Below are 16,389 nucleotides of genomic sequence, written 5' to 3'. Positions count from 1 at the left end.
TCCCCTCCAGGGGGTCTTTTGTGGGCTCTAGTGTCCCTTATATGACAGTAGGCTGACAGGAAAGGGGGAAGGAGAGGGAGAAGACATGCAGCAAACGTCGGCCGGGTCCAGGAATCGAACCCGCGACCGTCGCGTCGAGAACTCAAGGCCTCCAAATGTGGGTCGCGCTATCCCCTATGCCACCACAGCACACCCTTCATCTTAATTTTGTTCTACAGTGTATCTTTGATGTTATGCTGAGTGACAGTAAAGATAATCTGAATCTGAATATCACATATGCCTTGTCTCGTCAGTATTCAGAGGGTGTCTGTTTTTATCTTGGCCACATTACGTGACGAGCTCAAAGGTTTTCTACTTACAGGACTGTTTGTCCTGCACGGTGACAAGCGACTCTGCAGATATCTTAACAGAGAAGATACTCAAAGGCAAAATGATGGAAAACATCATAGATGTCTGCGTCACCAAAGACATGAAAGCAGCTAGAGAGCAACTATTTTCTTAGCATTTTGTCACATCCACAAACCTTAATGGTTTTAGTGGGATTCTATGAGCTCAATCAACACAAAGCAGCACATAACGGTAAATCGAGAGGGAACAAATAGCAAATAATAGTCCTAAACGAGTTGAGTGCCCTTTATGAGAATACAGCAACATAATATTCAACGAAACTCCTTGTGGGCAAAAAAAAATTAATAAAAAAATCTCTGTACAATTTTCAGTATTGCTAAGAGTTGGTGCTCTTGAAGTGGAAGGAAAAAGAAAAACACAAACAGTCCTTCTGAACGGAAATAATATTGTCTTATAATATAGTCCTTTTTAATGGTTTCAGAACCATTAAAAAGGAAATAATATTGTCTTGTATACTTTTTACACATATTTGGGGGTTTTTTCAACCCAGTATTTAGAAATCTACTATGTAATCGATCTCTTTTCCGTGTCCAACAAGAAATTTTACATAAAACCAGAGAAAGGGACTAAGTTGACCTGAATAGTATTAACGCTTAAATTTTTTTAATTATTGCTATTTTTACTTTAATTGCAAAAGTGAAAATACAATTAGTAATGTTTGGATTTGCTTCAGAATTCTACAGAATTTGATTTTATTTTTTTTAACCCAAGTACTGTAAATTTGTTGAATCTTATGTTGTCTAGTTGTACATGATGATTGTCTCACTTATCAGATTTTCAGAGTTCTGTCTGACACGAGTTGGAGGAAGGTCACTACTCCTCACAAATCAAGTGACTTCCAAAAAAAAAAAAAAAAATAGAAGTTGATGACCATTGACGTACAGTATGGCTGTATTATTGCTCTGTAAAAAAAATTAAAGTGTAAGTTCTATAAAAAAAATTAAAAAAAGGTTCTCAGCCTGAAAAAGTTTTTGAAACGCTACTGTAGAGGAATCCCTGAAGTTGTTTTGGTCAGTAAGATGCTAACATGTCTTACTGATATGTTAGCAACACTAACATATCAGTAACAGACCGTTTGATTGTTTCAGAACAACCGAATGATCTGTTCTGAAACAATTGTGGCAATATGGCACCAATATTTTTCCCTAATTCCAAACACTGTCACCAAAAATCCATTTCTACTTATCTTGAGGAGAAGTAGAACAGGAAGAAAAGTCCTCTAGCCGTATGTCAGCTATAGAGGGCATACAAAAGATAAAAGAACATCAACCATGTTCTTGAGTATGTCAGAGTCTGGATGGAGTTTGTGCGGAAGGTGATGGGCCAGGATCATCTCCCATGCATCAACCAGTCGGACATTCATTCCTCTGAATATTTCCCTCAGTACCTTATCCCGTTGCAGCGAAAACCAGTCACTGTTAGTCAAACTCTCATAAAGCGTCATCTCTTTTGGGTTCGCAGTCCGGATGACGACAGTGGTACCCGGAGCTCTGCTCAGAAGTCTCGCCACCGCTTTCCGAATGTTCAGCAGACGCCTGACGTAGACCTCCACGGGGAAAGTGCTGAAGTGAGACCAGACACCGATGACCACAACGGTGTTGGTGCCTCCAAGCACGCTGTCCAGTTCATTGGCGACGTAATGTAGCTGGCTGACGGACGTGCTGGCATAACGGATGGGAGGACCGTGGCTGCGGAACGTCACTGAAATTTTGTTCACATAATCCAGCGCCATTAAAGGTCCACTTTGCTTTGAGGTTTGAAGGTCAAACTCCTTGAGATCTTAGAAAAACACACAACATGTTAGACTGCAACATGAGCCGGTTTTAACCACTGAGAAATCTTGCTCAGAGATACCTGGTAGCGAGTTGGTTAAATATTCATACCACTGCCTCACGGTGGAGTCCCCAAAGATGTGAACAGCTTTTCCTTTCAGACACTGGCTGATTGACCTGGAGTTAAACTGATGTACTCTGGTGCCATCTAGTGCTTGCCATGCGCCCTTGTAGTAATAACCAGAGGGGGGGGTCTTGAAAGTCAGTCTGTTTATATCTGGAGGATTCAAACAGATATATATATATATAAAATCAGACATATTTAGCCATCCTGTCAGGTAACAGCACTTTACAAGCCTTATCTTGTAATTCTACTCAAAGATTGCTCTATTTAAAATCCTAGTCACATGGATTTAGTTAACAGGTAAGTTATGAACTGTTCCAATCCATATCCTTGATGTTAAATTGATTACAAGGAGAGTTTAATAAAAAAATGTCACTTGTGTCTATAAATAGGGACATTGATCTTCTGAACTAGGAGAAAAATGGAAAGAAAGATGACAACAACAAAAAAAGAAGAAAAAAAGCCCAACCCTGGGGTTTACCTTTTTCATTTGGTAAAATGTCGACGTTTTGAGGTCCTGAAGCTGGAATGGAGACTTTCATATTGACACCACTAAAAACAAAACGGCAAGTAGGAATCATAATTACTGAATTTCCTCACTAATTAGCAAATTATAAAACATTTGCATCACTTTATTGCCATTAGTTTTTTCTTTAGCTATACACTCACACACATATATATATACATACATATATATATATATATATATACACATATATACATATACATACATATATATATATATATATATATATATATATACACATACATACATACATATATACATACATACATACATATATATATATACATATATATATATACACATATATATATACATACACATATATATATATACATACATACATACATATATATACATACATATATATATATATATATAGATATATATATATATATAGATATTGCCAATATCTGCAGGCATATTCATATATTGAATATGCCTGCAGTAAAACTGACTGACATACACATACTGAAGTAGTAAGCGTGCCACAATAAGCAATCAATTTTTTTATTAATTAGCATAGTTAAATTGAAGTGAGCTTGATCATTACCATTCTGATTATTGAGTTTGTTTTAAAATCTACTGTTATTCATGTTTTCTGTTGTGTGTGGTTTTGATTTTTTTTCTCATTTGTGTTTGGACGTTTATTTCCGGATATTTCAAATGTCTTTCAGTTCCGCTGAGGAACGTTCTGTGCTAACAGTTGCGAAACTTTTGCTCTACTTGAGCAACCGTAAAATAATTGACGTATTACTTTTGCATTTACGTTTAACAATTTTGCACCTAATTAATGAAATACCGTACCGCTGAAAGAGCTTCTCCTCTGTGGACTTGAGGGTTTGCCTGAATCCTCCTCTGGCGTGGCTGATCCTGGCATCACAATCCAGTTGGTGTGGCTTGTAGCAGAACCACGGCTCCCCTGTCCTGAGATCAGTGTAGTCGCAGAATCTCTGCTGGGTTCCGGTAAGGCACACGTTACAAGTGGTGGTTTCACTGACAGAGCCTGACTGAAACAGACTATTAAAGTAGATTCTGTCAGGATGCTCCTCGGTCAATTTTTGCAGCGTTGTGACCGCCTCACTGGGATGAACTAGGACTACCTGTTGGGGGGGAAAAAAAAAAGAAGAAACTTTCACCCACACAGGAAAAAAAAAAACCCTGTGTCAATAGTGATTGTTGAACTTTGAAATAAGCTCAGGACGCAACAAAAGTACAACATTTACTAGTTGCAACAGTTAACTGGTGTTTGAATAAACGAAATATCAATATATTCAAAAAAGATTAGGTAAGATAAGCAAATTATTGAAGTAGCACATAAAACCTGTACGACTGACTAATCTGGCAGTGGCGAACCAATGTAGTGTTAAAAACAATCTAGATTTATGGTGTTTTTTTTTCGTTTTTACATAAGGCAAGTATGTTCTGTTCCTATATGCCTCTATGCTTGAGACTACTACGTTTGAAGTATGCCGAGTTGTAACCAGGTCAGATTTATGAAGTTAGCCGATTAACAATCACGATGGTTTGGTCAATACAAGCCCACCGTTTCAGTAAAACTTTAAAAGGAGTCTCTACCACTTTTAAGCATTTTCGGGACTTGCTAGGTGAAAGAGACGACAGGCCCTACAGGAGAGTACAGCAACATTCTGACCAGCTGCTAATGAAGCTGAAGTTAGCATCTTTGTCAGAACATCTTATCAGTGCTAGTGATGCTAATGCCTATGTTAGTCTAAAGTCCAAAACCCTTTGATTAAACCTGTACAGGATGAGTCTATGCTGAACAAATAGCCTGAATGTTTACAAAAATATTCATTTTACATGTAAAAACTCGATTTCCCATTTTTAAAGCCATTTGGCAACAAGATTCCAGCAGCATTACAAAAACATACAGTACATACCATCAAATATGGATCTGTCAACCTGGACGGTTATGGAAATTGATTCATTTTGTCGCCCTCTCTTGGATCTAGTATTATAAACGATCTTCTTACACCCTTCTGTCCGTTTGGCAAATGAAAACTGAGCTCATGAGGCTTTAACCAAATCTATTTATTTAAGAGTTAGGAAGCCAGACTGAAAGCCTTAATTACCTCAACTTGTGCTCGTCCTTCCCAGAGCAATGAAAAAAACGCCGAGTAGGAGCCATTGCGATGGTCCACCACATGCCCTGCCACCCCAGCGTGAAAAGTACTGTTGTGAAGCCGAGCCAGCAGAACGTCTCCTCCAGACTTCTTAGGACGGCCGTGGAAGTCTCTGATTGCTATGGAAACCTGCAGCTGATCCCCTACTCGCCAGCTTCCCCCTCCGCTCCTCGGGAGAATGGTGAAGCTGCTGCGCCTGGGATCACTGGTGTCGTTCAGGGAAGAGTCCGACTTTAAGGACGGCGTTTCAGGCCAAACAATGGCCTCTTTTAGCGAGTCAAAGACCAGAAGCTCCTCAGGCGACAGCAAATCGAAGGAGCAGGTGCTGACCGGCTGGGCGGAAGGCTTCACAGTAGCAGTTCTACTAACTTTATTCTGGAAGGAAAAAGGTTTACAGTTTATATGCAAAGCAAATGGATAGACCTTCATATTTTTGACCAGTCCTATTTAAACTTACACCAATCACTCTTAGATGTTGCCAGTATTTCATTTCACATTTCTAAAGGTTATCCTTTTTGAAATGCTTAATTTAAAAGATCCGGTTGAATTCTTACACGTTAATTTCTTAAAAAAAATATTGGAGTTTTATCCATCTCATCATGCATGGTATTGTTTAAAGAAATAGCAGAAAGAGTAGAATCGGCTAGCCTAAATCAGCAGCACAGACAATGCAAATGCTTGACAAAAAAAAAAAAAAAGCAAAATCTACAATGATCTGCTCTTCATACCACAGTATTCTAGTGTCACGTGAAAGATCTCAACAGGATGACAATGAGGCTGTAGAACAGCAAACCTCAAAGTCAAAACCATACAGAAAAACAGTGCCGAATTGACTTCAATCTTTTTTGAAACACAGACATAGATGTACTGAATTACGAATTTATTTGATAACTCTGCACCAGTACAGCACACTTCAAAGCACCCATAGCATCTCAATCCTGGTCAAACATGTAACAAACAAACAAAAAACTTTAATTTGTTGAGTCAGTTCAATTAGGAACTAATAATGGCAAAAACTGACATGCCATTGTTTTAGGAAAGACGTTGGTCTGATTCTCTGAGAGCTTCAGAATAAGAGAAGGAGAAAGACCTCATCTGGTTAATCACTTTGCAAACGTGGAAAGCCGCTTCGGTTACGTCATTACAGAACAAGAGTGACCAAAGTTAATCACCAAAAAAAATGCTACCTTGGCTAGCCTGGCTTTGACTTCAGTTTCGATCAAGAGAGTGCTCACCGTTGGTTTGAACATCATCCAATCAATGTTCCCTTTATACAGCAACACCATTAAGATGCTGCAAAACGTGAACAGGGCGACGGAGATGACCTTCAAAGACCTGAAAGGTCTACAAGTAACTCCTCTCATTAGGGGCAACATTTCCTGGTGCTGAAATTAAAAAAGAAAAAAAAAAACAGAAAAAAGTAGGTAAGTAAGTAAGTAAAGTTTATTTATAAAGCGCTTTTCACAGACATAAAATCACAAAATTGCTGTGCAATAAAAATCAACCTTAAAAACCATACAAAACATAAAACCGACAGAAGAAACACAACCTGACAGAGGCAAAGCCAAACACAGGCGCCATCTTACCAGTGACCTCTGGATGAAATAAATCTGCAGCAAAAGTCACCTTGAAGACAAGATTTAGCACTCAAGGTTTAAAGTGTAGCCAAATATCACCTCATTTTTACGTAATGTTCTAGAAGCACAGCTGCGATGACATGTTTATATTTGGAGAACGGTGTTACAAGCCGGAGTCTTTATCTTGACTGGAGAAAAAGGGTTAAGCTCAACTCAATTTAGTCCCTAATTCAAAGCCGTTATTGATACATTACAATCATCGGTCAGCATGAATCAACCGGTATGTCTGGTTACAGAGCGTCATCAACCGTCCTGCGTTGGGCCTTGTCAGTACATCGTAAGGCTATGTGCTTAAAGATTAGGAACTCAAGGAGTTCCTCATCTCTAAGAAAATATCAATTCTACAGTCACGACTGTAGAACTAAAATTTTGACTTTGTGGCCAACTTGATCTCAACTATTTCTAAAGAGTTGTGGACTTCCTCTGGAACATGCTGCTTCCTCAAAGGGTGGCACTCAAACTACAATTACTAAGGCATTCTAAGTAGCTTAGTAACATAAAACTAAGTTACTGATTAAACATGTAACTGCAATATTTAAAGAGGAACATGATGAATCATTGCAAAAGTAAATTTACAATTGCATTTATGAGTCTCAGTTTATGCCAAAGATCAATGAATACCAGTTTCCTCAGCAACTAAGATTGTGCAGCCCGCATTTATAAAAACATTTTTTACCCTTTACAAATTCACTTAGTTAATTTGGGTTATCTGGAAGCCACAATGATCAAAACTACAAGGCTTGGACCGTTTCACTCACCCACAGGACGGAACAGCAATGCTGGTTCACGTTTTAGTGAGAAATCACAAGCACCACAGGCAGACTGTACTAATACAGTACAGCTTCATCTTGACAACGGAAACGGAAAGCATGTGTTTTTCGTCATCATCATTTCCTTCCCCCCTATTGGGGGGGGAAGGAAACAAAAAAAAGTGTCTGAGAGAAAGCACTGCATCAGAACGCAGCTGAAGTTGGTTTCCGTTAGCAGCTTCTGATTCAGGAAAAGGCTGAAGGGAAACTCCACCTAATTTTTCACTACCTTGTGCAACTTTGATCTAATCTAGTTAAAAAAAAAAAAAACAAAACAAAAAATCTACAACACCTAAACTCTTCAATCCTGACCTGGATTATTCTGCTCTAACAGCAAAATATTTAAAACCAAGAGTGGGATTTGTGATAAAAGAGTCATAAAATCACAAACAATGTTTTAAATATTCTGCTGTTAGTTGATAAAGTCCAGGTTTGAAGGGTCTAGATGCTGTAGTTTTATATCTAGACTAGATAAAAAAAAAAGAAGATAAAGGTGGTGACAAATTAGGTGGAATTGCCCGCTAGCCTTTTTCTAAATCGGAAGCTGCAGTCGGAGACCAACTCCAGGTTTGTTGAACGTGAGCCTTCATCCCTGGAGCCACGCAGCAGAAAATGCATGATCTCATTCAACAGAGAAGTACCACAAACCACAAAATGTTTGGAGTTTCGCGAAATGCATCTATTTCGATACAGCCGAAAAACCGGGACAGCGACGTTTTATAGAAAAACGTTTCTTTTTTTTACCCCGAAAATGTTTTTTTTCCATTAAGCGATTTATTGTCGCTTAATTCCGATTTTCAATGTGTAAAACCATAGAGGGGGACTTGTGAAGCTGATCAGTTGTTGTAGGTATGAAATTTTGGTCCGATTATCTTTACGTGGGGGAATGCAAACTGATGGGAGGAAACAAAAAGCATGTTTACGTAAAAAAGGGAATTTTCTGAAGTTGGGGACATTTTCCCCTCCAATGACAGCTTCATACGTTGGGCTAGATTCTATTTCAATGTCGTTAGAGAGTAAATGGCTCCTCATGTCCAACAGTGGAGCCATCCAGGTTGAAAAATGTCATTTTGGAAAAAGCCTTGACAATAATATTTCCACTAAATAGAAAATGCAAACATTTAACAGGTTTGATAGAGGAAAACTCCAGTAAAGCGCCTCTCAAATGCATGCTCAAGACAAGGTACCAAAGAGAACCAAACCCATTTTTCTTTTATATTGGACAGTTCATTTCAGGGGTGCAAATTAACTTTTTTTTACCAGCCACTGTTTCTTTCTTTCAATTACAAACCCCTGTGCATGCAAATGACATAAAATACATGATTTCTTCTTAACTCTATGAAAAACCAATTACCATACATATGTATGTTCAGGGGCGCAACTACATATTTTTAAGGTGGATGTGAACATCTCACCGGCCCCCCCTCACACCCCTACTTAAACTTGTACATGTGAGCCAAAGAGCCGCTTCTGTTAGCCTGTGTCTGCAGGTCTGAGGCTTTTTGTTAGCATGTTTTCTATCATTCTTATAGCTTGACAGGAAGCCGGATCCAAACTGGCAACCCGCATTAATAAAATGGTGAAATAATATTGACCACAAAACACTGTATTTATAAAAAAAATATCAACATTTTTCCTACACAATCCTAACAAACGTTTTTAATGTTCTCTTCACAATATTTATTTATTTACTATTAATCTATTTGTATGATTTGTTCTTTAAATTGCCATCTGTATTATTTTTCGGTCTCAGGAAATAACTGAGGGATGAAGAGACTGATGTCTGGTTCGTTAGGTTCTGACGGGTCTGCGTTTTCTCTCCTGATCCATTCTGTCTGATGTCAAACCCACTGGGTGCCACTGAATGTCACCGACACATTTAATTTAATGTCCTTTTTAAACTTCACTGTGATTGTTTAGCCTGTGTCTTCCCACTACCGTCTGTATTTTTGCCAGAGGTTTTATTTCTAAGGACGGTGTAGTATCAGGTACACATTTTAAAAAGACACTGGTTGATAGCAGCTCACTGCGGCTGCGTAGTGTCCGTCTCTAGGTAACCATGACAACATCGTTAGTTCATGGGGTCCACGGGACCTTACCAAGCTCCGCCCACAACCGACCCACGTGACCGCAAGTCTCACAAGCAAAGCCTCGTAGCACATTGTTTCTATATAAACATGACTCCATAGTGCATCATTTCTACCGGATTTTCACAATATATCAGCTACTGCAATAGACAGAGGAACTAACAAGTTCATGCCATCATCTGGGAGTAGATGTGAAATTTGGTTTGATAACCTCAATATGAGAAGCTACAGACTGATAAGAGGAACCAAAGAGCTCTGTTAAGGTAAAGAATGAAATCCATTTGTTCTATTTGATGGTTGTCGTGAATGACGTATAGTCACAAATGAACGAGGTAAATAGTCCAACGTTAAGAAACTACAGCGGCTGTAATGAGCCACAGCAAAGGTAAACAAAGGTAAAATAACCCGAACAGGTGATCAACTCAAAACCACACTTACCTTTTTACTCTGTCTCTCTTTGTAGTTTAAGCACACTTGTTACCGTGGCAACCGCCTGCGCCCCGCAAGACGAGCAAAGATTACGTTAAAAACATAACATCCTGTCCGTTACGATATCAAGTTTCCAGGCTTGATATTTATTTCTGGATTATTAATCAGCGCTTCCCTGAACACAGCGATGGTTGATTGACCAGCTGCACTTGGTGCTAGAGTGGCTAACACGAGTAACAGTTTAGTCCAAAGACTTTTCTGCTAAAATAAAATCTTGTGTCTGTCAGATACAGTACACATTGCATACTGATCTGTTTAGCTAACGTAAGACTGTGTAGCAGACAGGCTTCAAGGTGTAGAATGCTGTACTTAGCTAACGGGAAGCGTGTGTTTGTGAGACGGCCACACACGTGACCACATAGAATGGGCATCAGCCAATGAAAAGCGGCCCCTCTGGAGAGGAGCCGCCTATTTAGATCCCGGTCCTTTTTAGATCCCGCAACGACAATTTAGCTGACCCTAATATTTCCCGTGTTTTGTTTTGGTCATTATTATTACACTTATTGTTGAGATGTGTGATAGGTGTGTCTATCAGACATTTATAGCAATACGGAATAAATTGCGTCCTGTATTGGACAACAACAACCACCTGTCATTTTAGCCTAGCTTAAGCTAAATTGAATATTTACAACTCTCTTGTTGATACACTGACATTACTTACCTTCTGTCTTTCAACCACTTTGAAAAGCTTTTCTTCGTCTCTCCAACATCTTTATCCTTCCCCCTCTTCCGTTTTCTGTTTTGTGCCCCGGAGTTTTTTTTTTCTGCGCCCCTTCCTTAGCTTCCTGTTGTCGAGGCATTACTACAAATTTATAAGAAAAAAATTTCTTATAAATTTTTTTATGACAAAAAGATTCTTGTGTGCGAGAACACAAAAGCATGTGTTTGTGAGTCGGCCATGCACACCACGTAGAATGAAAAGCTCCTGTGGTAAGGTCCATACCCTCGGTGACGTAACTGTTTGGTAATTAACATATCGGTTAATTTGACACATTTTTCTGATTGTTGTCGTAATTTTCCTGACTCACCCCGTCTCGTATCCGCTCACTTTTGTCGGTCTCCAGTTAGCTGACATGGCGCTATTTATAACCTCGGTGGAGAGGGGCGGGCCAAGGAGGAATGAGGGATTTTATTGGATAAGCCCAATGTCCTTCAGTGACATGAACCAACGTCACTGTCGCGGTCGATAAAAAATTATATTTGATATATATTCTTGTTAAATAATGACAGCCTAGGTCCATCCCATATACAGTATGTGCATCAGTCTGTACTCCAGACAGTCTCTTCTACCCTGGACAGAAGTTCAAACTGAATGCAGCTTTTCTGTTCAAATTGTCAACCCGCCACATACCCGCCACTTTGTACTTTTACCCGCATTTGGCCAGTGGCGGGTGCTAATTTCCACCCCGTTTCACATACCGGTAATTGTTGCGATTTGAGCCATTGTTCAATACCTGAGCGATGTTTGAGGTGAATATCTAGATGTGGACTCACAAACGAGGTAATTAGTCCGATAATGTCCTTTATATTATAGGCTACTTTCAGAAATTACACCGTAGCTTTAAAATAACAGCTGAGCAAAGAAAAACCTTAAAGAATCTCGAATTATAAAAAGCTAAGTCAGACGGACCAATGAACTTACTACTGTGACGGCAGCCATTGTTGTTGTGGTGTAGCAGCTGATCTCTTAATGTACAATCTTTAAATCTCTTCTTCGGGGAGCCTTTCCTGACAACAATGTTCCGAGTTTCTGAAGCCACATGATCAGCATGCTTCTCCCATGACTGCAGCCTTGCGAAATAATAGGATCGTTCTCTTTCAAACTGCTTACAGCAACGCTTCTTGTTTGTTTCCTAAGGGGAAAAAAAAGAAGAAAAGAAAAGAACAAATTTGAAGTTAAACTGAACCACAGTTTTTCACTCAACATTGAAAACATTGTGCACATTGTGCGAACGTCTCAGCTGACAACCGTGGCCAGAAGAACTGCTGGCATTACAAACAGAACGCACCACATGCTTTCAATAAAGACTCGGACAATTTCACTCAGACATATTGCAGCCAGGTGGATTTCAGCGAGTCAGTCTGAAAAGCTTTGCGACCACAAAACATTTCTCAAACCTCTGATCCTTGCTGGCATTCAGTTGCCTAAGATGTTTTATTTATTTATTTATTTATTTTAAAAAAAGAGAGACCATTGCTATCTTTGGAGAATATTTTTGCACTAAACGTGGTGTGAACTAGCTTGAAAATAACAGGTTTTTTTTTTTGTAATGCTTAGTTTCTATTGCATTTGAACGCACCATTGAACAAAGCTGCACAGCAAGGCTGGGATGACTCACTAAAAAGATACACATCAAAACGAAAAAGACACATCACCCCAGTTCTCCAGTCCCTCCACTGGCTCCCTGTAGCTCAGAGAATATGCTTTAAAAATACTGTTGTTAGTTTATAAATCACTGAAGCACCACCATGCATTAAAGATCTGCTGTCAGCCTCTCTGGTCTTCTGGTTCTCGTTCTGCTCTGCATCCCCAGAACCAGAACCAAACAACTTCCATGCACCAGAAGTCTGGAACAAACTTCCAGAAAACTGCAAAACAGTCGAAACACTGAGCTCCTATAAATCTAGACTAAAAAACCCCCCACTTGTTCAGAGTTGCTTTTGAAACATAACAAATGACACATTTTTATGTGTAACAATGGCACTTGGCAGTTGTTGACTGTGTTATGCACACTTTGTAGTTTTTCGTGTCTTTTTTTTTGTTTCTGAGCTGCCTTGTTGCTGAAATGTCCTGCACAGATAAACTAGATTGATTGATTGATTTGCTGCAACCTACGAATACCCGGGATCAGTAAATGAGCTCTCTCTCCTTCAATATGAGCACTGATGGAATCTGTAAGAAGGAGCAGCGGAGGCTTTATGAGTTGATGCTTGCATGCTTTGTTTTTTAACATTGTCTGCGTACGTTTTGTGGTCTTGTGGGTTTTGAAATGCCTGGCTGCGAAACAAATTTCCCCCCTTTGTGGGACAAATAAAGGAACTGAGCTGATTCCTCAAACGGTGAAAGTGCACACATTAGACATGCGCCATGCGAAAGTATCATTCCAATGCAAATAAGTCATTTTTTTAAAAAGATCATCTAAAAGACTCCTACCTTACAGCACCTCAAAGCGTCCTCATCTTCTAGACAACGCTGTTTTTTCCTCTTCAGCCCCAGCATGTTTCATGGAAAGTTGGGAAACAGATTGCGACACGGCAGACAAACCCAACCTTTGCCTCACCTTATCGCCTCGTGAAGGCTGGGAGGAAGCGTCGGGCAAAACCACTCAACATGAAGGGCTGAAAATAACAAAAAAAAAAAAAAATATATTAAAAAAGGTATGTTTTGTTCCCTCTTAAATTCCAGTGGGAAAAAGAAGAAGAAGAAGGAAAAAAACTGCCTTGGAGAAGTATTCATATCTTGTTACATTAACCATAAACCTGAAGCGATTTGATTCCAATTCATGCAGAAATCTAAAGGTTCTTCTAGTTGTGCTGTGATTAAAACAGAGCATCTCCTACTATAGAAACAACAATATGTCTTAATGTGCGTGTGGCAAGGATGAAAGACAATCTTCCTTAATTTGTTTATTTATAAAAATAAAAAAAATTGTATTCCTTTTCATTTTTTTTCTACCCCTGAATGGGTTAATAAAGGAACCTGGACTTCATTAACACATCAGAAGAGCTGCAGGTTGAGCACGTTGGCATATTTTCTCTGAGACTAGAACAAAACTTCTTTATTATTGCACCCTGATTTGTAAAGTCACAGAGGGAAAGGTGGGTTTACTTTTTCAGTTCCAACTGGGGGGAAAAAAAGAGCAAAACTTTACTCTCTTCATGTGGGTTGGGGCAAAATGTCTCCCATCAAAATGAGTCAACAGAGAAGTTCTGCAGTCAAACACCGACTGCTGGTCGATGCGTTCCAGTCGGTGTGTAATTTACTCCCCCGGTTTCTTCCCCGTGTGCAAATTTTTTCTTTGTTCTTTTTATAGGTGCTCTCTTTTTTTTTTCCTTTTTTTTCTTTTTTTTTCCTGCCAAATTCCAGGTCAGAGTGTTCTGATGTGGTACTGCTGGATCGCAGCAGTGATCTGGTCTGAGTAAAGTGTTACAATGTCTGAGGCAGAAAGATGAACAAAAGACAAAAACGAAAGGAGTTGGAAACTACGATGAGATGAAAAGTCAAAATTTAACAGTAAGTATCTTTGTCTTATTTTCAGCCATGAACTCACACTGTTAGAACAAAAAACTGTGATTGCTCTTATTACATTTCTTCTTTTTTTTAAAAAAAAAAAAGTACAATTGATACACTTGATACAGGTCATTCAGCAGGTTTTACAACGTTAGGTTTCACAGTAACTATTTTGCACATTTCACTTATAGTTTTGTTTTAGTCGTCAGTAATCCACAGCATACAGAATCCCACTTCTATTGGACCCATCGGAAAACTAAGCTACTTAATCTTATTTTGAAATGTTTTCATTACACTTTAAGACACTTTAAGAATGCCTGAAATAGTTTTAAAAAACTGCTTCCATCTCTCACTGAACAGTTGAGAAAAACCCAATGCCGTTTTCAGCTGAAACTAAAACACGCAAATAAATAAGTATTAGCTAAGAAGTTATCCCCTGCAAACGTCTGGATTTACGAGCCAATGCATTAAAATTATGACAGTGGCAACGCTTTTGTCTAAACGGTCACATGTTCTGGAACATCACCCTGGGTGATGTCAGTTTTATAAATGTTTTTGTGTGTGACGCGTTTAGTCAGAAGCAATGCCATGAAACAAGAACAAAGTTCAGGTCACTGCTCCTGGAAATGCATCAGGAAAGACAAACCAAACCATTGAACTCAGATGTGTCGTCTTACACCTCGACTGATTCAAATAGTCAAAACGACCGAAGGGTTTCGTCAGCATCCGCAGATTCTTGTTTAGGAGTTATTTAAATGTCAAAGAAACATTCCACACGTAAATATCTATCCCTTGTTTTTCTGTGCTAAAATGTTTATAAGGACCAACAGATTTGGATGCTGGGTAGAAAAAGAAATGTGAAGACACGCTGAGCAATTCTACACTTTGTTGGTGCTACTTTGTCATTAAATATAATATGATGTCTTTTCTGTTCTCTGAAGGAAAAAAAAAAAATTCATCAGTAGAGATTTACAAATAGGCCGATTTGAAATTCCAATGTTCAAAGTGGTAGGCAGAACAGGAAGCATGTTATGACGTCCAGACTGCAACAAACCACAAAATCATTTTTATTCTTTTTTTTTTTTTTTTTTGCTATCAAAATCACAGGTTTTGTGGTGCTACTTTAGAAATGTTGGCAAGGAATTTTGCAGTATTTTTCATCAGTGAACCCCTCCTAAAATTTGGACGCAGAAGAACAAATGTGGAGAAGATAACCAAGTATGGACAGAATGAACACACACAAATATTCTTATCTTTTTAAGGAACTTAAGTAGCTCCATTTTTGTTACGCAACATACCGATATGTGGTGTGTGTGTGCGTGTGAAACCGGTGGTATTTTAGCTTCCACGTGTTATTAAGCATGTAGAGGTGTGTGGGGGTGGTGGGGATGATTGCGATACAAACAGTGTGTCAATAACACAACCCTTCTTTTATTTCCCCATTGCTTTCATCATTCAGATACGGAACATAAGCACTCGAGCAACTTGTCAAGTTGGTAGAAGCCAACACACTTGTCCTAACTTTGGACAAAACTTGTGTTTATTTCACGAATGAAATAAACATTCATTCATGATTAGGAAAGACACACACACACACACCCCCCCCCCACCCCCCCACCCCCCCCCACACACACACACACACCGACAGGCAGCGGAAACAGACTAAAAGCCACTGGAAGAGTGAAATTTTCTGCAAACCTAGGAATCAATCAGAACCAGAAGTCCTAGAAAAATTGAAGTTAGACAAATTCTAGTTTTTCGGAAAGAAAGTAACAAACACAAAGCATACTATCTCTGCCCCAACAAACACTTCACTGTCAACACGCAAAACATCAAACGTCTTCATCGTCAAATCAGTCCACAAAATTAAGGACAACCACAACTGATGGTCAATGTTTTAGGAGGACATTTGGGTGCCAATCATTTTAGTTAAATATGATTCAATAGACCATACTATTATTGGACATGGGCTCGAGAAAGTGTTCGGACACTTTTGCATACACTACCATGTTGTAATATTTTTGAAGTATGATTTATTTAAGTGACAAGGCTGTCACGGTTTCAGTTCAGCACTAGATGTCACTGGTGAGCAGTGAATGAAGCACCAAGTAATGAACCTTTGGGCAAATTAACGGGCTGGAAAGCCTCATTGCTTCACGAGGCTT

General features: G+C 39.0%; 2 protein-coding genes across 3 annotated transcripts in view; one reads left to right on the top strand and one right to left on the bottom strand.

The window, feature by feature from the left end:
- Positions 1-1,281: 1,281 nt before the first annotated feature.
- On the bottom strand, positions 1,282-13,234 carry LOC122826292 (NXPE family member 3-like). The gene is made up of 8 exons (XM_044107966.1): positions 13,148-13,234; positions 11,636-11,846; positions 6,207-6,356; positions 4,921-5,346; positions 3,635-3,930; positions 2,786-2,856; positions 2,263-2,457; positions 1,282-2,187 (listed from the first exon to the last, which is right to left on the bottom strand). The coding sequence occupies exons 2-8, from the start codon at positions 11,651-11,653 to the stop codon at positions 1,643-1,645; spliced, it is 1,701 nt and encodes a 566-aa protein (XP_043963901.1). The 5' UTR covers positions 11,654-11,846; positions 13,148-13,234; the 3' UTR covers positions 1,282-1,642.
- The window catches only part of LOC122826290 (NXPE family member 3-like), a 35,423-nt gene continuing 28,514 nt past the window's right edge, over positions 9,481-16,389 (top strand). The window contains exon 1 of one of the 2 annotated variants that reach the window (XM_044107960.1): positions 9,481-9,767. Coding sequence is in view for 1 of the 2 variants with exons in the window: in XM_044107957.1 (XP_043963892.1) it covers positions 14,207-14,227 (21 nt within the window). In the remaining variant the exon portion in view is untranslated. Of the gene's footprint in view, positions 9,768-14,106; positions 14,228-16,389 lie in introns of those variants that run through there. The other variant, XM_044107957.1, reaches the window with a different exon arrangement.

The sequence above is a fragment of the Gambusia affinis genome, linkage group LG23, assembly GCF_019740435.1.
Source record: "Gambusia affinis linkage group LG23, SWU_Gaff_1.0, whole genome shotgun sequence".
NCBI lineage: Eukaryota > Metazoa > Chordata > Actinopteri > Cyprinodontiformes > Poeciliidae > Gambusia > Gambusia affinis.
The sequence above is the reverse complement of the archived record's forward strand: the minus strand, read 5'-3'. Positions and strand labels throughout refer to the sequence as shown.